The 21,861-nt window shown below is 35.3% G+C and overlaps 3 protein-coding genes across 5 annotated transcripts; 2 read left to right on the top strand and 1 right to left on the bottom strand.

Moving 5' to 3' along the window:
• Window positions 1-4,876: 4,876 nt before the first annotated feature.
• On the top strand, window positions 4,877-7,888 carry LOC133794809 (uncharacterized). The gene is made up of 8 exons (XM_062232223.1): window positions 4,877-5,125; window positions 5,206-5,299; window positions 5,781-5,900; window positions 5,982-6,030; window positions 6,414-6,513; window positions 6,637-6,698; window positions 6,847-6,905; window positions 7,554-7,888. The coding sequence occupies exons 1-8, from the start codon at window positions 4,974-4,976 to the stop codon at window positions 7,656-7,658; spliced, it is 741 nt and encodes a 246-aa protein (XP_062088207.1). The 5' UTR covers window positions 4,877-4,973; the 3' UTR covers window positions 7,659-7,888.
• Window positions 7,889-13,326: 5,438 nt separating this feature from the next.
• Window positions 13,327-14,894, top strand: LOC133794808 (uncharacterized). The gene is made up of 2 exons (XM_062232222.1): window positions 13,327-13,483; window positions 14,022-14,894. Exons 1-2 carry the CDS (start codon window positions 13,469-13,471, stop codon window positions 14,493-14,495), a joined length of 489 nt encoding a protein of 162 aa, XP_062088206.1. The 5' UTR covers window positions 13,327-13,468; the 3' UTR covers window positions 14,496-14,894.
• Window positions 14,895-15,402: 508 nt separating this feature from the next.
• Window positions 15,403-21,659, bottom strand: LOC133794806 (E3 ubiquitin-protein ligase UPL5). Of its 3 annotated transcripts, none has more exons than XM_062232220.1 (5): window positions 21,564-21,659; window positions 19,489-21,443; window positions 18,082-18,674; window positions 16,135-16,387; window positions 15,403-15,700 (listed from the first exon to the last, which is right to left on the bottom strand). In XM_062232220.1, the coding sequence occupies exons 2-5, from the start codon at window positions 21,371-21,373 to the stop codon at window positions 15,672-15,674; spliced, it is 2,760 nt and encodes a 919-aa protein (XP_062088204.1). In that variant the 5' UTR covers window positions 21,374-21,443; window positions 21,564-21,659; the 3' UTR covers window positions 15,403-15,671. The 3 variants fall into 3 exon arrangements, with proteins under 3 accessions (XP_062088204.1, XP_062088203.1, XP_062088205.1); XM_062232219.1 differs by having other exon boundaries at window positions 21,577-21,659; XM_062232221.1 differs by lacking the exon at window positions 15,403-15,700 and having other exon boundaries at window positions 15,769-16,387; window positions 21,577-21,659.
• Window positions 21,660-21,861: the final 202 nt, after the last annotated feature.

Genomic DNA, 21,861 nt, shown 5'->3' with positions numbered 1-21,861 from the left:
TAGGCGTAAGTGTCGGGGCTTGGATTGAGTCTCGGGGTGATTTTAATGATAAGAGCGTTACCGGGTATTAAAGGGTAACGGGCTGTGAATTATTGGTGTTTGAGATTATTGAGAATAGCGGGAATTGGAGAGCATTAATTATGATCAACGAGATAGGAGGGAAGTACCAAATATGCCCTTGGGAGACTTTAGAAACTATTAATTGACCTAGGGGTAAAATGGACATTTCACCCCTAGGATAGATATATCCTTTGATAGCTGAAGAAGATAGTGGAAAAACAGAGTATGCAAAAGAGTTCTCCCGTACCTTCTTCTCTTCACTTTTCTTTGTAGTTCTTGAACCAATTTTGAGGATTCAAGCTTAGGAAGCAAGCCTTGGGAGTTTGGGAGTGTGTTCCATCATTGAAGAGCGTCATAAGCTGAACTTTGGGTAAGCTTCTAACCATAGATTTCTCTGGTTTGCCTTGTTCTGGTTCTGTTTTGCAGCTGAGATTTCTAAGGTGAATTCTTGGTTTGTTGGGAGTTTTGGCTAGGGTTCCCATGATTTATATGTTTGGGGTGTGTTAGGATGGTTTTTGGGTTCATTTGGCATCAAGAATAGGATTTGGAAGCTTGGAAATCGAGTTGGAATCGAAGGAGTTGAAGAAGGTTGGTTCAGGGGAGTTTGGGTCTGGAGGTAGCGCTATAGCGCCCACCTTAGGGCACTACAGCGCTCCTCAGGAGGCTTTTTGGCATATGGGTGGTTCTGAGTAGAGCGCTAGGGCGCTAGGGGTTGAGCACTGTAGCGCTACCCTGTTCCTTCTAAGTCTCGTTTTGAGTGTTTTTAAGGGTTTTTAACTTGGGGTTTCAATCCTTAAGGCCCGGGATCGAATCTACTCACCGTGTGGGCATGTTTCGAGGTCCCGAGAGTGGTGCTTAGGTTAAGACCCTATTTATGTGGATTCTCATTAATGGAGGTTATATTTGGTTGTGACTAGATAACCGCTAAGGAGCTAAAAGGTTGATCGTTCTCAGGGGTCGTTCATATAATAACTATCACTCAAACCAGAGGTAAGAAAACAGTGTATGAATACAGTTGCACCCTGTATAGGTATATGACATGCATGGTTTGATATTGAGGCATGTTGGTTGATATATATGGACGTGGATTTCATATTAAATGCTAGTGGACGCTGGTTACCTGTTTATGGCACTGACTAGTCAGGGACCGACTCTAAAGTCGATGAACACGCATTGAATGGCTTCATGGCATTAATGCGAGACCGACCCTAAGGTCGAAGAACTTATAAGCGCTTGCCTGGTCTAAGACCAAATGTTTATAGCCAAGGTATATGACCCTGGTGACTGTTTGTCACATGGCTAGGGGACGCTGTCCATAGTTACGACTCTAGAGTCGGGAGGAAGGTTATGTTGGTGACCAATCACCATGCACCTATCCTGATCAAACTTATGAAAGAGCTACTTATCAGTTAGGCCCTGGTGACCCTATCGTCACATGGCTAGAGGGAGCTGTACCCATCTTTGTGACTTTTGCTATTGTCACCCATCTGTATTGGACTGTTGGTCTTGAATGATTATTATGATCATTGTTGACATTATGTCATGCTTTATTGTGTTTTCTTGCTGGGCCTTGGCTCATGGGTGTTGTGTGGTGCAGGTAAAGGAAATGAGAAGCTTAACCAACCCTGAGTGGAGAGCTTGGGCGATGTGGTGTACATATTGGGCCGCTTGACTGCCACGGTCAAGGAGTTCTCAGAGGAACTAGGGGTTTACCCTATTTTTGCCGCTTAGGCCGGCGGGGATTGTAAATTTGAAACAGTAGCGACCCTTTTGTATTATGAACTACTTGTAAACGCTTTAAAGGCTCATGAACAGTTTATTTACTTAATGAAACGTATCCTTTCCTTTTTACTGGTTTTTCACCTTAACATGATAATAACACTTAGATCACGTTTTTAACCAAAGGACTCGGGTAGCGGGTCAAATTTCCGGTTCACTGTTCACCGTAACTGTTCTGGGGTAACCAGGGCGTTACAGATCCCAACCTCTTCCTCAGAAAAAAATTGACAAGGCTCTGAGAGGATTCTGATGGGGAGAAAGCAAAGGGAAAACAATGCTTCATCTCTTATCCTGAAGAATATTGTGCAGGCCGAGAAAAATGGACCAACTTGGATTTAGGCAAACATCATCCATAAATAAAGCTTTCATGACAAAAAGAGCTTGATCCTTGGTGAAGGCGCCTGATAGTTTATGGAAAAGGTTTATGCATTAAAAATACTTAAAAAGGCAACATGTTCTTTGAGGCGGAGGAAAGACAATCAGATTCATTTATATGGAAGACGTTGCTTCGTACTCGTCCTATCCTGTTGAAAAGCCTCTGTCAAAAAATAGGTAATGGAACATCTACGTCCATCTAGTTTGATAATTGGGTTCCAGGTGGGACATACAATCCAACCCCTCTATAGAATACATAAGAATGTGTAAGATGGGTTAGTTCATTCATCTGCAATGGGGACTGGAACTATAACATGATTGACAATTTGTTTTAACCTGCTGATGTTTTAAGGATCAAGAATATTGCGCTTTCATCTATAGACAACCACGATAGTTGGTTATGGGAACCAGAGGCTAATGGAAAATTTTCAATAAGATCTACTATGCCACTAATAGTTACCCAACCAAATATATCCCAAAATGAGGAGCGTGTCTGGAATATTTTATGGAAAAGTAGAATTCAGGAAAGACTCAAGATCCTTTGGTGGCAAATGATTATGGATATCCTTCCCACTAAAGAGAGGTTAAACCAAATTATCCAAGTCAATGATAAGATGTGCATGTTCTGTCAAACCCAAGTTGAGACAACCACTCATATTTTTCTAGGAGTGCCCTTACTCCACAGCGGTTTGGAGTGTCGCAGGAAATTGAGTTCGGGCAGCCTCGTTCAGCCTCGCAGGAGCAGATCCTGATCAACACGAACGTGGCTATGGGCAAGCAAAACTATTATCTATCACTCGTGGCTATAAACACTTAGGAGGAAATCATGGGTCTGAGCTACTACAACTTTGCTTCAACTAATGTGGCTCTTGGTGAGGCTATGACCATAGTCCAGGCAGCAAAGTATGCTAGAAGCAGGGGTTGGAAATTTGTGATCTTTCAATCGGATGATGCACCCTCAGTTCAGTCCTCTTTAACGAGGAGATACCTACATCTCATAAATACCAAATGTCTCATAAACTTTTTCGGGAAGTTAACAAACACTTTGCCAATTGGGAAATTCACAGGATTAGTAGAATGACAAACTTCGCAGCCCACAATCTTGCTAGATGGGCTCTTCGAATGAGAAAGGAAGGGGAGATATAGCTCCCCACCACTTACCCCATTTGTTGTTGGACAATTACAGAGAGTTTTCTGCTTAATTTTGGTTTATGCTTTGTTATGTTGATGTTTTTAGTTTGCAATTTACTTTCGTTATCTTTGCTTGGAGTTTGTTAGTTTTAGCTCCCTTTGGTCGCATTGTGTCTGTTAGTTTCTTCTTTGCTTTTCTGTTTTGGTGTGCTTTCCCTTGAATTGTGGCTAATTGTTTTTTATCAGTTGACTAGTTTGTTGTTTGTTTGTTTGGTTTCGCCTTATTCAATGGCCCCCTCAACAACAAAATAAAAGAATAATGATAGGCGCACACTCATGTTGTACACCCAAAATGCATATAATGATGTGACATGTATTTTAAACCATTCAAAAAAATTTAAGGTGAGACTCACTATTTTTTTGTATGGTTTAAGATGCATGCCACATCATTATTTTGTGTATTTTGAGTGTGCAAAATGAGTGTGTCCTTATAAAATTTTACAAATTTAACCTACTATCACTATAGAAATTTTTAAAAGAAAGTTAAAATTTACAAGTTTCCACTCGTAATTTCACATTTGTAAAATTTTGTGAAGAAAAGAAAAACTAAAAAGAAAAGAGAGAATTTTGTATTATTTCATAATTATCATTATTTATTTGGATTATTCTAAACTAGAATAAGAAAAATAAATTGTTATCTAAATAAATGGACATTATATTTGCACCCCAAAAATATATTTAGGTACCCCATTAATTAAAAAAATAATTTTTAACATTTTTTTCAATATTTTTTTGAATAATTTTATTTTATCTTGTTTTATAATTTTTTAGAAAAAAACTCTTACCTTGACATGTTTTTTATATTTTTTTGTTTGAATTTTTATTTTATTTAAAATGTATATTTTTTATATGTATTTTTTAGAATATGAAAAAAGAAAAATGTGAGCATAAATTAATATAAGAGTGTTTTTATGGTAGGGCTTAGAAAAGAGCCTTATCGACGGGGCTATTTTGTGTTTCCGTCTGTGAATAGTTTTCGGCATGATTTTTTTTTTTTTACGGCTGTGTATAATATAGTTATTTAGAGGATCTGCAAATTTTTTATAAATTTCAAATAATTTACAGTGCCGAAAACAAAGTTCAAACATAGTGTTTTCCACATGCATTAAAAAATTAATTAGGCGTACAACAACCTGTTTGAATTTAGTTTTCAACACAGTAAATTATTCAGAATCTTTTGAAAACAAATGCTCTAAAAAACTATAATATATATAGTCATACAAAAATTGCGCCGAAAACTGTTCATGAGTTAGGAACACAAAAGAGTCCCAAAAAATTCCCAAAAATATATTATATATTAATTTTCAATAAAAATGAAGTTTCTTAATTAAATTTTGTACTGTAAATATAATCACCCAAAAATGAATAAATAAGAAAAACAAAAGAAAGAAAACGAGTATATGAAAAGACGATAACACCCTTCTAGATATTACATCGTAGTTGTGAGACGAATAAAAAGAAAACGACAAACGACTTAGCAGAGCAGAGGACATATAGAGATCCAAAAAACAAACGACTGTTAAACAATCCCCTCCTCAAGCACACTGAATTTTCCTTCTCCGGCGGCCATGGCGGAAGACCTCGTGCTAGATACACCGATCAGAAATTGGGTATTGATCCCTCTTTCGGTGGTCATGGTCCTTATCGGAGTTCTCCGCTATTTTGTCTCTAAGCTCATGCGCTCCTTTCAAGTCCCCGATCCAAAAATCGTCAAAGAAGGGTTCGCTCACTTCTAATCTACTCAACCATAAATGCATTTAAGCTTTTTATATTTATTCATTTTTTGGGGGTGAATTTCAGGCAAGTCGTCGTTAGGGCACGAAATTTGCGTGCTGGTGCTAATTTCATTCCTCCTAAATCGTTTCGCGCTCGTAGATTTTACTTCAGTAACGAGGTTTGACTGTTTAATGTTGTTGTTTTTTTATAAATTACCTATGTGGCTTGTCTAGTGTTATGGTTCGCGATGTGTTTTGTTACTCTCGAAGTAATTGCTAATTAAGAAATTTATTATTTTGAAACTGAATACCATTGAATAAAACTGTGTGTAATTAGGGTAGTAAAGATGGAATTCTTTGTTATCATGTTACTTTTTCACTAGGTTGAGTTGCTGCATGAGCTTAGTCTTTTCTGGTTGACTTTTGTTAAAGAGAGAATTGGATCAATTGCAATTCTCAAATTGAGATTTTATTGCTCTAGTAGGGTGAGTTAAACCTTGACATTGGTCGTTAAAGGAAAATATTATTTTCATCATGAAGAGATTAGGATGAGCTAAACTGAAATTAGATAGTCTTTAGTTGGCATGCGATTTCATATGTGACATGTCTCAATGTTTTACACATTTAAAATATTGAAGTTAAATATGTTGCGGATGGCAGGAAAATGGGTTATTATATGTTCCGAAAGGACAGGGTCAGAACCCACAGGCACAAATGTTTTCTGACCCAAATATGGCAATGGACATGATGAAGAAAAACCTTTCAATGATTATTCCCCAGGTATTGAAAATTTCTTGTCTTAGTTCAAATTAATTGCCTTGTTGCCTGGATTAATATTGAGATATCTTGCTTCTTCACCAGACTCTTACTTTTGCTTGGGTCAACTTCTTCTTCTCTGGATTTGTAGCAGGTTAGAACCTGTTCCCTGCCTTTTGTTTTCACCCTTATGTGATTATCTTCTTCATTTATATGTGTATTACACTATCATCTGGAAATGTGATTTCGAGCTTTTTTGATTGGTTATTGCCTTGTTGGTTCATTTTTTCATACTACTATTCTGGCTCTATATGATAATTCTGACCATTGCTCCTTTAGTTTAAATAGTTCTTTGATTCTGCCATATTCCTTTCCATATTCTTGATGGTTAGATTCTAGTTAGTATTCATACTTTATAGTGAGTGGCTATGTTATTGGCCTAACATCCTAATAACTTGTTTTAACCTTTTTCATTGACATCCAAACACTTATTTATTGCTTTATCCTTAGCTAAAATGTTTTTGTTTCATTTGACAGCCAAAATACCATTTCCACTGACTCAGAGGTTCAGGTCCATGTTACAGAATGGGATTGATTTGAGCACTGTTGATGTCAGCTATGTCAGTAGCCGCTCATGGTACTTGTCATTCTTCCATGCAGTATAGTTACTAAAGTAGTCTTTCTTTTTGTCTAAATTTTTTCTGTCTTTGGAGTTTTAGTATTGTTGAGCTTTCCTAATTTTTTTGACATTATTTATCAGGTACTTCCTCAATCTATTCGGATTAAGAGGTTTATTTAGTCTCATTCTGGGAGAAGAAAATGGTTAGTGTTTTAAAAAAATTTTATATCTTGATACTTTTTCAAACTTGCTTATGCATGCTAGGTGTCCTTCCAAAAATCAGAAACAACTATTAGTAATGTGATAAAAATATAAACTTGATATACTAATCTTTGCCATTCTTTGTTCTAGCCATGGATGACACACAGCGTATGATGCAGATGGGAGGATTCGGCTTTGATCCAACAAAGGTACAAAAATAAATGGTTTGGGATTTAGTATTTTCACTATCAAGATTCAAGGATGTCTTTCCTTTTTATTATATAAGTATTTTCGTTGTATCATGTTTTCAGGGCTTAACCTGTGTTTTGTTTACTCTAGTGTTTATGTTATTTCTCTTACGCAAGATCTTGGAGGATGCGTTGTGCGAGGGTTTCTTCAAGTTGTATAGTAATTGTCTAGGGTCAAAGTACAATGATTTCAGGAATTAGCAGCATGCATATTGCCACTATTCTTATATTTATCTTCTCATGATAAGCATGTAACATCATATGAATGACAGGATCTTTTACCTCTCTTTTTTCTATTTTTTAATAGGACGGGTAACTGACCTTTTTCCTTATTAATGAACTAGTACTTAGCAGCTATTTACAACTGTTGAAGCATTCATTTTTCAAGATTATTTTGGTCCTGTGTAGTTTTGATAAGGAATAGGCTGTTTGAGAAAGAAATGGATCCATGAAACTCCCACCTTTTTTATTGCGGATTCGATCATCCAAAAGTCACAAAGAGACTGCAAATCACTTCTTTATGCTATTCTAACAAAACAAAACTATTAGTTTCGTCCAACATAGCAAGATTACTAACTCGTTTGCGTATTCAATTTTTTTCTTCTTCAGAATTTAGGTGCTGAGAAGGACAACCTTGACATAATGCAGCATGATTGGGCCATGCCTAAGTTTGAGCAGCGTGCTGAAGCAGTATTGAGAAAACTAGTCCACTGAAATATCAACTTAGTGAACAGCTTGATCGTCGTGCACTGCATGCTTCTTTAATCTTTTTGTTCAATTCCTTTGTAGCTCTGCTGTTTGCTTGATTCTAAATTGCTTTAGGAACACTTGGAATACATTACTATAGTCTTTTTGCTCATAAGTTTATTCTAATTATTCAAAAGAATTTCAAATAGCTGGTTGTAGTGATTTTGAACATTTTCTTAACTCGTTCAATTACTTTAGATGATGTCTCGTTTTGACCGTCTTGGGCTCCAAAAAGAAAGGGTAGATTTCATGGAGCATACTACTTAGCTTTGAGTAACCGTTATTCTTAATCCTTTTTTGTGGACCACTAATTGTTGCAGGGTTATGGAAACTTTGGATAATTATGAACTAAGAAAAAAACATTTCATTAGAATCTATTATGTGTATCAAAAGTTACATTGTCCCATTTTGACTTTTGTGCCGGCTAAACCAGAGCTATAATTATACGAATGCATTTAAGAGTAAAATAACCTGAAAATTGTTGGTGTGTGTGTGGGGATCTTTTTCTTGAAATTTTTTGGTAAGGGAATATGATAAATAATGTCGTGCACTTGTGAAGATTCAATAGGCTACTTTAAAGGATTCAACCGGGTTTCTTCTTTATGGAAACATGGGATCCTTCGAATGATAATGTCCCTGTCGATCCAGGCCCACCTTATAAGAAGCAGCTCTTTAAACAAATAAAAATAGGTGTACAATAGATGAGGAATGTGAGTACTGAATTTTGTAAAAGAAAAAGAAAAGAATAAAGTAACGCGTAGCCAAACAAGGAAAAAAGAAGGGGAAAGAGGTAAAGGCCCCTTCCAATCGGTCCCCATCCCCATTCATAACACAAATTAATAAAGAAAAGAAAAAGTAAGATTACGAGTCCACCTTATGTTTAATGTTTGGATAGGACAATTGGGCTAGAAAATTTACATATTTGATGGTTAACTAAAGAATGCTAATATTAAAATAGAAAAAAGGCACTGGACCACAATTAAAGGGTTATTATGAAATTACACTTGGTGCATATTAGTATGTAAGAATATTATATGTCTTGAAAAGCTAGCTCTCATTTATATAGTGCATATCCAAACTTAAAAAAATAAAAATTGACGTGCTAAAAGCTAGTTACCTACCTGACCTTCTATGTCATTTTTAGGTGTATTTGTAAAGTATAATACAGATCACATTATATGCTGAATGAAAAAAGTTAAAACTAATTTCGAGTTTTTAAATTACTACTATGTCCAACAGCACTTAATAAAAAACTGGAGATATTTTTATGTATGACATCTCATCAACCAAACATATATAAGCTGGCATATTTGTAGACTGGTCAAAGGCTAAACAAATCACTGAATTATTTTGCAATTATTTTTTATGGCCAAGTATAGCTAATGGAGGCGTGTCAATTTTTAAATGATCAATATTAGTGATAAATATTCTTTATCTAGTTAGTCATCACGGTTTTTTAGCATAAATAAAAGAAAACGAACACTAGGGGAACATATAGTATGTGCCAAAGCTATGTTATGAGTTGTAGCTTTCTTTACTAATCTATTTGATGCTGAAAATTGTGACTTAATAACTCATTATTTTTAATCTATTTAGCAGTGAATTTTTCTCTCCTTTTTAAAAAAAAAAAAAAAAACGAAATGCATCTCGATATAGTAGTGTACATTTTGTTTTATGTACTTAGAATAAAATTAATGTACTATGAGTTTGAATTGATGTACTTAACTTCTAGGGATTATTAACATTTTGATCGTTCAAATCATTGATCCAAGGGTTATATAGTGCACACTTTGCTTTATATATTTTGATCAATTCAAGCATTAATTCAACGACTGTCGATTTAATAAAATGTAAATAACGGGACAAAATTTGGTCTCATGTGACATTAAATAGCGTAAAATACTTGATCTTAAGTAACTATCTAGGGTGACAATTGTGAAAACCACATGCAAAAAAGTAACCCCTGACCCCCGCCAGACCATAACTTTAGTGTATAACTATCTCAGTTATACAAACAGAGTAGCAAATTAAAATTGGCTGCAATTCTTTGGCATAGTTTGCCCCATGAATGCTGGACAATAAGGTGATATCCACCTCATCAACTCTTTAATGATTCAGCTGGTGGACCCAAACCCTTACATTTCAAGGAGTAGAGGCCAAAGCCAAACCAGAGCCATCCCCAGCATTGATGTATATAGACAACCATACAAGCCAATGGCATTACAGTATATATGTTGTCTCTTACTAAAGCACTTACACATGTCATGTCATGCTTCGATTCTACAAAACTTCATACTACTAGTCAATGGTAGCAATACTTGCTTACTTGCTAGGTGGGACATTCTCCACCGTCCCTAACTTTTCATGAACAACTTTTTAGCTTTACATAAATTTATATTTATATATCTGTGTGTGTGCATGAATATGGTAAAAATGCAAACCCTTTTCATACATGTGCACCAGCTTGGCTTGCTAGTGCCTACACACCTAGATTAGTATAGCTAGTTTTTAAGCAGTTATATGAGTAAAAGTTCCCTAGCCAGGTAAAAATTGCACCCATATTGAGTTTCACTAGTGCATGTTAAAAGGGTATCTGTTTTTCTTTTTCACTCGCATCTGAAATCAAACAATATTTTACTAATGCTTATAAAACGAGTATATATAAATATATATCATAAGTATTCGTAACAACATATGATATATGAGGAAGAAAATGATTCTAGAAAATGATTTTTGTGCGGATATTTAAGTAGGATGGACAGAGTAGCATTTAATAAAAATTAGAATTTTTTTGTGCGCATATATAAGTGTGATGGACAGAGTAGAAGTTTAGTGAGAAGAGAATTGATAAAGCGTACGAGTGATACCAACACCACCTAAGGGTACCATATTGCTGGTAGTGCAATTTAAAGTTAAATTCTCATATATTTTAATTTAATGACTATCTTGAAAAACTTTTAATCATTCAAAATATGTCAGATTCAAAAGACGTCAGGTTACGGTAGTGTTGGACATTATTGGTGACTAATAATAATGCTCTAATAAAAATTAGAAAATAAAATCACATTAATTAAGATTAAGAAACAATAGAATAACACACAAATCTAGGCAGGAGTTAAAAATTATGAACTTTAAAATAGGAACAAAATAACATAACATAATGTCATATGATGTCGAGAGAAATTAAATTAAAAATGATTAAAACATGACAATATGGTGCACAATAACACAATATTTGCCGAGTTAGGACATTCGGGTGAACATGATTTTTTTCTAAAATTTTTACTTGTATATTTGATTTTTTTTTTATTATAATTACAAGTATAGATTTATATTGATTCCTTCTAAAATTAAAGAAAAATTTATACATTTATATAATTTGTATATATATTTAGTGAAAATATCAGTTTGGCCTTTGTATTTTTTCTGAATACGCGATCAACCTTTGTATTTTGTTAAATAATAATTCAAATCCTGTGTTTTGCAAAATAGATCTAAATAGTATCGTGGACCCAATTTTAGTCAAAATATTTTCAAGTATAATCTTTCATTCCAGCTTCTCGAATACCTTCTACGCTATTGTGAATCCATCTCATATCCAATGACCTAAAAATTGATCTTATAATTAATAAAAATCAGGTCTAGAGTACTATTTTGATCCATTTTGTAAAATATAACATTAAAAAATATTATTTAACAAAACAAATGAACCAATCGCGTATTCATAAAAAACATAATACCAAAATAGTATTTTCTCATATATTTATTAGTATAATCATTATTTTGTAATTTAAATATCAAATATTATAAGATCTAATATTATATTATACCAATTTGTACATTGCTGTAAGGTATATAATATTTATAATACCTTATTATATAAGCATTTTGGCATAATGACTTATTTTTTAAAGTTATTTTTCACTCTAGTCTAATTTTAATAATTTTTTACAATATGACTTCTCAGAATTTAGACAAGTAGTCGAAAATTTAAACAACGGATTGAATTTTAGGTAGGGATAATTTTACGAAAAATTATCAAAAGTAGAACAGAGAGCAAAATCACTTAAAAAAGAAGAAGTTATTTTCACAAATTTCTCTTCTGTTAATTGGTATAATTTAGTATTTAATTTTATATATTTCATTTTAAATAAAAATATATGAGATCCAAAACTAAATTGCAAGAAAAACTATTGGTGTTCCTAATCGTTACTCTATAACAATATTCTATATTAAACCGTACTAATTTGTGAAAGCCATTGACGAATGGGAATAAAATCGTCCTTGGATCCTTAATTAGATATCCTAAAATGCCTAACGCCAGACACTACTATGGACTATGATTCAATAAACCCGTAATGGGCATTTTAGTACATATAAGAAGCGGAGATTTTGTGGAGGTGAGAAGGTAGAGGCTGATCAGAGTGATGAGTGTGCTCCAGCATGGCACACATCAGACGGCTGCAAGTGGGGGCCACTGCCACGAGAATCCGACCTAGAAAGCATCACCAAGTGGGGCCAAGGCCATTAAGGGCGGTTTCTAAAGAGTGGAGGCTTGATGGGGGCTTAATCAAAGTTTTCCACGCCATCCTTTTATATTTATATATTTATCTACGTGGACGCCAACTTGCGCTGTATGCCGATGATTTTGACGGCAATGATCGCAGTTGGTGGTGCTCGGTCCCACTTAAGGCACCGCCTTTGAGCCATCGTTGGCTTTAGTTTGGTTTATGTCTTTATTAATATGATTCTCTCTAAGAAAAGTGAATTAATGCAACCTTAAACTTTGTGTAAAGCTACACATTTTTTTTTGACTACAATAGTTTGAAAATAAAAAAAAAACGTACATCATTTATTAATGAATCAGACGAAAATTAACGTATCATTAATTTTGATTTGAAAGAATATAGAAATAACCGGTTACTACTCTGGTTTTCTTTGTTTGTTTTTATTTTGCACTAATATTATTATTTAATTGTGATTAGTTTTTTTGTTTTTGTTTTTTTATATATATACATATCACATTAAACTGCAGATTCCCTGCATTTCTCATGCCATTATTATTTTTATCGTAACGTAAAAGTTAATTTGAAATAATACAAATGCACAAAATTTCGAAATAGACGAATAAAATTACAAGTTGCCGTGAAATTAACACTTGTACAAATATATATTATTAGATTGAAAAAAAGAAAGTAAATAAGGTGGTAGAACACAAATTCGAATTAATCGAGTAACATGGGAGCACGATAGTTAGTGTTAGTGATGTGCATGTAGTATTTGATGTGGGTATTAACTGCACAAACACCGGGAAACCAACTCAAAAGAAAGATATGATGATGCTGATATGAGAAATGGCCTCCACCATAATATGGCTTTTCTCATTGATTGTATTCTTATATATAAAAGCTATCAAATGAATTTTAGACAAATTTAATCTATAATTGCTGTAATTGTTATTTTTAAAAACAAAAATGAGTTGGAAAAACATTTACAACTAGACAAACTAGTGTCCTTTATTATGTGTCAGTGACGTGAGGTGTCAATCTGGAAAAAAGATTCTTCAAGTGCTCATTTCCCCACTCCCTTCAAGCTTCAACTATTCTTTTATTAATTTTTACTTTTAGGCACGTAACGTCTCTATATATAGCTCTCATATCAATCCTTTCTTCACTAAATTAGCCAGCAATCGAGCAATACTATTTCTCCATCCAATCACCCTAGTTCTCATCATTTTTTCTGTTTCTCTTCAATTTTCACTACCCTTTACTTCAGAAATGGCCACTGTTGAGGTAATTAACTCTGATCATATCAAAACTTCTGATCAAGTTGATTCTTTTTCTTTTGTTGATATTATATATATATAGTACTAGTAGACAGTAGTAGTGCTGGTTCAATCGTTTTATTGGAACTTGATCAATGTGTTTATTTTATTTATTTTGAGTTCTTACCAACATTGGCTTCTAAGAAGCTTAGTGGTTAATGGCCACCGATCTCAGACGAAATATATATACCTAAGATCTTATTAAGCTTTTCAGGAAAGACTCACGCTGATTGATTATTCATAAGATTTATATAAGAAAAGACATTTTGAAGAAAGAGTCAATTAAATTCGCTTCATCTTTGTGTGTTCACCGCAGCTTTATGTTACGAATGATTATATATATTAATTATGTCATCACTTGGTCGCGATCACGAATCTGTATATTCAGTTCCTTTTCAACTTTTTATTAATTTTCTTTCTGCTATGATCTCAACTAGTAATAAATCTTCATGATCAACTATATATTGTTATTTGAAACTAAAAAAATTATTACGGCTCATGCACAGGTTTCACCAGCTCCAACAACACTGAACGAGAACGAGACAACCGAGACGATCAAGGTTGAGGAGACAAAGCCAGAGGAGTCATCACCAGCCGTGACTGAGAGTGCACCAGAACCAGAACAAGAGAAGAAGGAAGAAGCCACAGAGACCGTAGAGGAAGTACCCGCCACCACTCCAGCCGAAGCTCCAGCTGAGGTTGTTGAGACCAAGGAGGTAGAGCCTGTAGAGGAAGCCAAGCCTGCAGAGGAGCCAGTAGTTGCTGAGGCTGAGAAAATAGAGGTTGAAGAGACTCAAGAAACCAAGCAAGAAGAGGCACAGCCTGCAGTTGAAGCCGTTGAGGAAGCCAAAGAAGAGGCCACCGAAACCGCTGCCGAGCCACCAACTGCTGCCCCTGCCGAGGAAGAGAAAGAGGCCCCTACTGCTGAGGCCCCAGTGGAGGAGTCCACTGAAGTTCCGATTGAGAAGGAAGATGCATAGATACGAGTCATTATCAACTTGGTCTTTTGTAGGTTGCATGTCAAAAGTCTTGGTCATTTTTTCTCCTCTTATTTACTAGTTTATGGTTTTATAGTTAAGGCATTGGGTGGGGTTTAGTGTTTGGAAGCTGCAGTTGTCACAAGCTCTTGGGTTCAAGTCAGCTTAATTACTCGCCATAATATCAAGAGTAAATGCTAAAGAAAGAGAGTAATGGTGACGGTGGCGTACGAATTAGAACCCCTCATGAATTAGGGAATGCATGCTCATTATGAAACCTGAAGGTGTGTCAGTTCTATAGGTTGGGTGATTATGGATCTTGGTTTCAAAAGAGTAGACATGAGTTTGATATGGTGTGATTTTTGTTTGGTTTGAATAAATACTATTTCTTTATTTTTGTTACATTTGTTTTTCTGGCTACACAATTTACTATTGATATTTTGGACATCGCTTCTCTAGTAAGCGGCACGAATCTAACATTTTTTTTGGAGCCTAACATTATCTTAGACGTGAAATTAGTATAAAGGTAAACATTTATAATTTGTATTGAGCAATTTCCCCTCCTGCGTATATATCAATTAGAATGTGTTTACTTGACATATTAAAATTAAATTCAACACTATTTTTATTAATGTATTTACTTCATTTTGTAATAGAATGAATAAATAAATTGCAAATTACGAAAGTATACTTAAATTTATAATTTTTTCTAATTTCAACTTCTACTATAAGAATAAATTTGTTAATCTACCTCCCATTTTTTAATTTAATTTATACTTTAAAGGGGCAAGACAATCTCCTATTCTCATGAGTAACATTTTTTTTTATTGAATTTATAACTAAAGGGGCAAGTCCAGACAAAAAAAAAGGGGCAAGAGAATCTCCTATTCTCGTGAGATTATCATTCCCATTCTTTAATCCCAAATTCTGATCCCATATTTAGATTAATAAACATTGTATTCATATCCATTATCTATTCTCTAATTACATAAATAAACACACCATTATTCCATTCTTTATGCTAAAACTCCCATGTCACCGTCGCCTCCATCCCCGATTCAGGCAAGAGTTTAGTACTAGCTAATCCAATATAGACTTTATCACCCTACAAAGGAAATATGTACATCTTCAACTGCTTTTTTGAATTAGGAAGAAATATGCCCCTCTTTTCACATTTTCTCAAATATTCAGGAACAATGTCTCAATTCCTGCCATATGTGCGTGAAAGTGGTTTGTTAAGAACAGAATAGCAAAATATAAAGTAGAAGTAAATCGGTTTGTAGAAATTGCATGTCATTGCGCGATGTATACTTACAAGACATAAAAAACCAAGAAATATTACAAGGGAGGTCTATAAAAGCAGAGAAGAATCTTTCCTTCTTTCCTTCCCTACTTTATTTATATATATATAATTATATATGCGCTACACTACTATACCTGTATAAATTATACAGACAAAAAAGGGCAATGACATGAATATAGAGAACTTGAGGACTAGAGCATCTTTCTTACACAGACTACTGAGAAGATAAATGATACTAATCCTATAATCTGTACAAGCTGAGTTCAAATCTTTTATGTGCAATCACAATACCCCTTTTTACTCCAAATGCAGGATAGACCTAGTATTATTACCACGTACCAAAGCTACTCCCAAAATGTTCTTGGGTGATGATGCGTAGACGCTCCTGCAGCATAGCCATAGAAGGGTATGGAGGGAAGCACAACCGGTAAAAACATGTATGAGATGAAGGCAGGCGCACGTGAGGCTCTGAGGACCTGTAAATGTAAAGCCGAGAAGCTAAACCACGAAAACCCTCAACTGGAAGATACTTCATGGAGGTCCAAAAGAAGAGAAGAACCTTCCTTTGCTCTGCTGACATTTCCTCAACAATCTGCACTTTTCAATTATTAGTTTAAACACAAAAGAGGTACTGGTGTTGATTTGTAAAATTTATCTCTATTGTTGATATCATGTTCATTAAGGAGCAAAACTATACTTGATATTATGTCAATGTTTGTTTTGTTTTTATAAAAGAAACAAAAATGCTAATCCTAAAACAACAAAACTTGAACAAATTTGCTATCATTCAACCGTAGTCAGTTTTACCAAAACTTATCTTTATCTTTAACAAAATTGTTATTATTTTCTCCTACTAGCATACATGCGCAAAGTACCCAAAAAAAAGTAGTCAGTTTAACCTAGGTTGGTACGCCAGTCTCACACTCATGGTCGCATTAGCCTCCTCCTAACCCTGTCACTCTGTTCAGCCTCCACCTAAAGCATTTCAGTAATAATACTGTGGTATATATATACTATTTAGGCTTTAGCTGTGGTCTGTGAAAGATTTTAAGTTAAATCACTAACTACTTCTCTTCATTCAACTTGTTCAGTATATTCTTTATTGTATACCTAAAGCATTTTTATATAAAATTTAAAATTTGGTTGTTTGTTTGGTTCTTCGTAGGTGACTTCAAACAATTGCATAGATTTTCCAAACCAATTTCTCTCGAGAATGAAATCCTGAAGGTTTTATTGTTATTGTTTATTATAATTCAATTTTGACGTTGAAGAGTGTGGATGACTTTTCTCCAAACTTTCTGTCTTTTTCTGTTTTTAAAAAAATTTATGGCTCCGAATTTTTTGGTTTAAGATAGTTTGTTAAAGGGTTGTGCTCTTTTTCCTTCTTTTGAGTTTTTTCCCTAAGAAGTTTTGCTCTTGGAAGGTTTTTGATGAGGCTTCACTCTAGTTTATATTTGCTTTTTAGTTGCCTTTTCTGGATTCTGTTTGTACTGGCTCTTTTATCTTTTATAATAATACTTTGGAGTGGGGCTTTTGGTTTTCGAATAGAAACCTAGTTGGAATTTTATTCTTTAGCCTTTTGTTCATACTCTCTGTCTCTCTTTTTCTAAAAAAAAAGTATAGTATCATGATTTATTCAGTTTTAATGTTGTTGCATTACTTAGTATGGTACTATTTCTTATTTGGCTGTTTTAAGACCTATCTATAATTGGTATTGAATATTATTAGTATTTTTTTATCTTTTATTTTCTTGAAAGTTTGATCTATAATGCTGAAAGAAACATCTTTCCAGACACAGCAAATAAACAGAAAGTGAAGAAAACATGGAGGATGGAATACTAAAAGACAATTAAGACTATAAACTGATGGCATAATTTTTGTTCGTGTTCAATACTATTTTCGAGAATTGCAAAGGATTGATCTACCTAGAATCATATGCTATAAATTTTTCATGTAAAATGGAAAAATAAATGTCTCTTAGATAATCATGATTCTAATTTTTATTGTTTAAATAATTATTTTTAAAAAAAATTAGGGGAGGAAGAAGAAGAAAGTAGCCAAATATATCTCAAGAATTATAGGAGTTGTCAAGCTTATCATGTCAAAAATACAATTAAGAATGTAACTCACCTCCTTTGCATTAGAGAGCAATGGAAAAGGATAAAAGCATAGAAAACTTCAAAGGGAAGATTCAAATAAGGCAACATATTTAGTTATAGCAGCAAGATAGAGACTAAAAGAAGACATCAAATTTATGACTGAAAAACTAGGATACTAAAGGTGTACCTTCCAGAACCAGATTATCTGAGGATCATTCTCTTTGTAGCCATTATACTCTGTGTGAGCTTTCCAATCTTCAACACTAATAGCATTTTCACTTCCATGTAGCATCAAATCAAGATCTTCGAGCTCTAAACTTTGGAAGAAGAATTCCTGGTGTTCTGTATTACAAAGCATATCAGCAAAGCCTTTCTTGAAGCGTGACACAGGATGAGAGATGGATCTGACAAATTGATGCTGAATGAGAAGGTTAACATATTCCTCCCTATTGTTGCTGTTAACAATAATACTTTTTCCTCCATCACAGAGCTCCTCAACTCTCCTGGATCCTAACTCCTCAACTTCCCTAGCAAAAGTTAACCCTAAGGCATCTGAATCAATAAACTCTGCATCCATCTGAAGTATCTGCTTGCAGCTATTATACAAGCGTGGATCGGCATCACGTATGTCTTCTAGAGAGATTTGAGAATTTCCAGCTAATTGCTTAAAAAAAACACAATCAAATACTATGCCTACTTGCACTTTATGCATCAAAGCCAAAGCTATTACCCGACCAGCAAATTGAAAATATTCAGGGTGCAATGGATCGACCTTAGAAGCTGCAAAAAGAAATAGGATGCAAATCAAATGATATAGAAATATTTCTTCCAGTCACAGAATGTTGCAATGGATGCATCATGCATGTAACACAATAGAACTTCAAATGATATGATAACCTAACATTCAACCCCTAGTCTTTGTCCAAAAAGGAACATAATTTGAAAAGATGACAGACAATGAATTCTAATAATACTAATATAAATATACATAATACCACTATCTATGAAGAATGAAAACAAAATACTAACGCAAATGTCCTTGAAATAAAATAGAAGTTCACTTTCCTGCAAATAGGTTCTAATTTTCTAACACGGCATTCATATGGCAACAATATAGTTACTGACAAGGCATGAGTCATTATCTGCCTCTCAATTCTTTCACAAAAACATCCTTATTATTGGCACCAGCTATCATGGCAAGAGAAGAACTTTATCAAGACTTTCACATTCCCTAAATCTCTTACAGTCTAAAATGAAAATGTGTTTAAAAATTTCAGCAAACCAAAATACAGAACTAAGTAATTAAAAGCACTCTGATACTCATTTAACATGGACTATAAACACAAAAATACTCCTCTCCCCATTCTCTTCTCTACTCTCAGACACACACCCATATCTCTGCGCACATTTGATATTAATATGGCTTCCGCCAAACAGAATGGATGCAATAATGACATCTAGGATTTAGTCATCCCTTTGCAAACAACACAGCACAAACAACAGCATTTTTTAACAAAGCTTACAGAAAAATATAAAGAAAAAAAGTTTAAAGTGTTGGGGAGCAATAATCCCTCAAAAGGTATATGAAGCTCACCAGGATTAGGATAAAACCGTCTACAATCATTTGGGCAAGCAACAAAAAGTGCATTTTCTGGATTAAATATAGCTTGGCATACCAAAAAGAACCACTCCCTCAGTACACCTGGACCTGTGGCTTCCTCATTTTTGAATTCCATAAACAGACCTCCATGTAATGACTGAGGTTCAGTCTTTAGTATATACTCGAAAGATTCTGCCAACAGTTGAGATCTGTCAATGAGCATCTCATGCAGTTCCTCGTAATCTTCTTTTACCTCAGGGAACATCATCATGGCCAAATGCCTTCTTGATTCAAAATCAAGAACATCCTTGTGATTAAGAATCCACTGATGATCATCAGTTCGCTTTGCATATTTTATAATTAGCGCACAAAGTGAAGATTTTCTATACCTCAACACTATCCAAAATTCTTCTTCAGCACCATCATATAGTTTAGAAATGCTATATAGTTCCTTCAGAATGGAAATACACTGAGACCATCTGGTAAGACTTGTATCACCATCAGGTTTCCCATTCTCAGCTAAATGCTCTTCCATTCTGCAAAGACACTTGTCCATCCCGTCTAGCAACTTGTTAAACATTTCACGAAGAAACTTAATCTCTTGCCCATACAACGGATGTTTAAAATCCCCTCTACCAATTTTACCATTGACATTGACTTTCTCACCTATCACAGTACGCAGAGGGAGCAAGAACGCACTAAAATCACGAGCATCACTAGCCATCGGTCCGGCGTTTGGCAACTCCTTACTTGAACACAAATCTCCCCACAACCTGTCAGCCAGCTCACTAACAAAAGGGAAAATATCTTGTACCCCAATCAATTCACCAACATTGTCCGAGCATGCCGACCCAGTATTTGAAGTAACAAAATTCTCCAACAAGGACCCTAAAGCACTTCGGCAAGAGACATACAAAGGGTCCTCTTGTCCAACTCTCCTAAGCAACTTACAAAACTCTAACAAAATAGGTGCACATTGATTATGCAATGCTTTTGTCAACGAAGTACGAATCAAAGTTAGGAAAAGCTTAATCGAATTGTCGCCATACTCTTTATTACCCTTAATGGACGAAGCATAGAGCATAACCAAGGCCGCAGGTGCCGAAGAAGACATGAATATCTTAAGGTGTTCAGTGGCGTCGCGTTGGCCATCCTTGGCAGTCATGTTGAAGTACTCGTTCATACAGTTCTTGATGTCTTTAAGCGCCGAAGGGATCATTTCCCCTTTACAGAGCCGACAAACCATCGAAATCATGTCGTCAATCAGCTGCCAAGCGTGGGGGTGGACCGTGCTACGCATGCGACCCACGAGTTGCAACCCGGCGTCGTTTTGAATCGAACACTCGGCGAGTGACTGCTCCCACTGGAGCTGCTTCCCTCTGTAAATAAGTCTCTGGTCGCTGAGGGGAATCCCCGTGATCGACAGAATCCGATCGTGGAGCGATTTGACAGTATCGTGAGCATCGGCAGTGATTACCAAATTCTTGCCCTCGGAGATCATTCTGATGAAGAATTGCAACCTAGAGGTAGAGCGAGTCAACCCGGAGCGAGTAGAGCTAAGGCCATATGTAGATGAGGAGGCCGATTGAGCATCAGAAACCCTCGAATCGAGTTGCTTCGAGGATGGGCCGCCACCGCCACCGGCGCCACAGTCCCCCGAGGAATGGACGGCGTTGCGCTCATCTTTTCTCATTCTTACAGATACTAGGTCCGAGAAAACGACGTCGTCTTCCCCTTCGTGATCGTCGTCGTCTTCGAAGTTGGGCCCACCATAGTCGTCCAACTTCCGCTTCGACGATGCACGGTTGTGGTTGTGGTTGTGGTGGTGGTGATTATGATCGGCGGCGGCAAGAGTGGGAGGGCCCTCGATGATAGACATTTAAGATAGGCCCCAGCCGCCCGTTGCAAAAATCAAGCGTACGGTGGTCGCGGAGTCATGAGAATTGTAGCTATCAACAATAGAAATCATAAAAACAAGAACAAAAAACAAAAATTAAATTAAATTAACAAGTAAAGGTCTCCTATTTTCTGTTTGGCTAACATGAAAGTGTGAGAAAATAAAAGATTACAGAGTCTACTGACAAGGAAGATGATCGGAATTGTCGTCTTTCACAGCCGTATTGCTTCCCAACTCTTTTCTCTCTTCCTTCTTAAGCTGTTCCAAACTATTGAAAAATATTTATATTAAATATATTTATATATAAATGAAATAACAGGTCAAATCAATTACTACCGTACCAGAATATGTACTGGTACCGGAGTATTTTGGATCGTTGATGAAGAAAGTAAGACTAATCAAACGGCTATCAGTGGCCCCATAAAGAATTTCTCCTAACTCCATAATTTCTTATTAACTTACCAAGTTAG

Source organism: Humulus lupulus, chromosome 8, assembly GCF_963169125.1.
Source record: "Humulus lupulus chromosome 8, drHumLupu1.1, whole genome shotgun sequence".
NCBI lineage: Eukaryota > Viridiplantae > Streptophyta > Magnoliopsida > Rosales > Cannabaceae > Humulus > Humulus lupulus.
Note: the sequence above shows the minus strand (reverse complement) of the source record. Positions and strands in the feature narration are given on the sequence as shown.

What these genes read in the sequence shown, in the direction of transcription:
- LOC133794809 (XM_062232223.1), top strand. Translation starts at nt 4,974, where the DNA reads ATGGCGGAAGACCTCGTGCTAGATACACCGATCAGAAATTGGGTATTG. An exon ending in CCAAAAATCGTCAAAGAAGG is followed by an intron (nt 5,126 to 5,205) that starts GTTCGCTCACTT and finishes GGTGAATTTCAG; the next exon opens with GCAAGTCGTCGTTAGGGCAC. An exon ending in CATTCTGGGAGAAGAAAATG is followed by an intron (nt 6,699 to 6,846) that starts GTTAGTGTTTTA and finishes TCTTTGTTCTAG; the next exon opens with CCATGGATGACACACAGCGT.
- LOC133794806 (XM_062232220.1), bottom strand. Translation starts at nt 21,373, where the DNA reads ATGTCTATCATCGAGGGCCCTCCCACTCTTGCCGCCGCCGATCATAAT. An exon ending in ACGGTTTTATCCTAATCCTG is followed by an intron (nt 18,675 to 19,488) that starts GTGAGCTTCATA and finishes TTCTTTTTGCAG; the next exon opens with CTTCTAAGGTCGATCCATTG. An exon ending in AGATAATCTGGTTCTGGAAG is followed by an intron (nt 16,388 to 18,081) that starts GTACACCTTTAG and finishes TGAAAAGTGCAG; the next exon opens with ATTGTTGAGGAAATGTCAGC.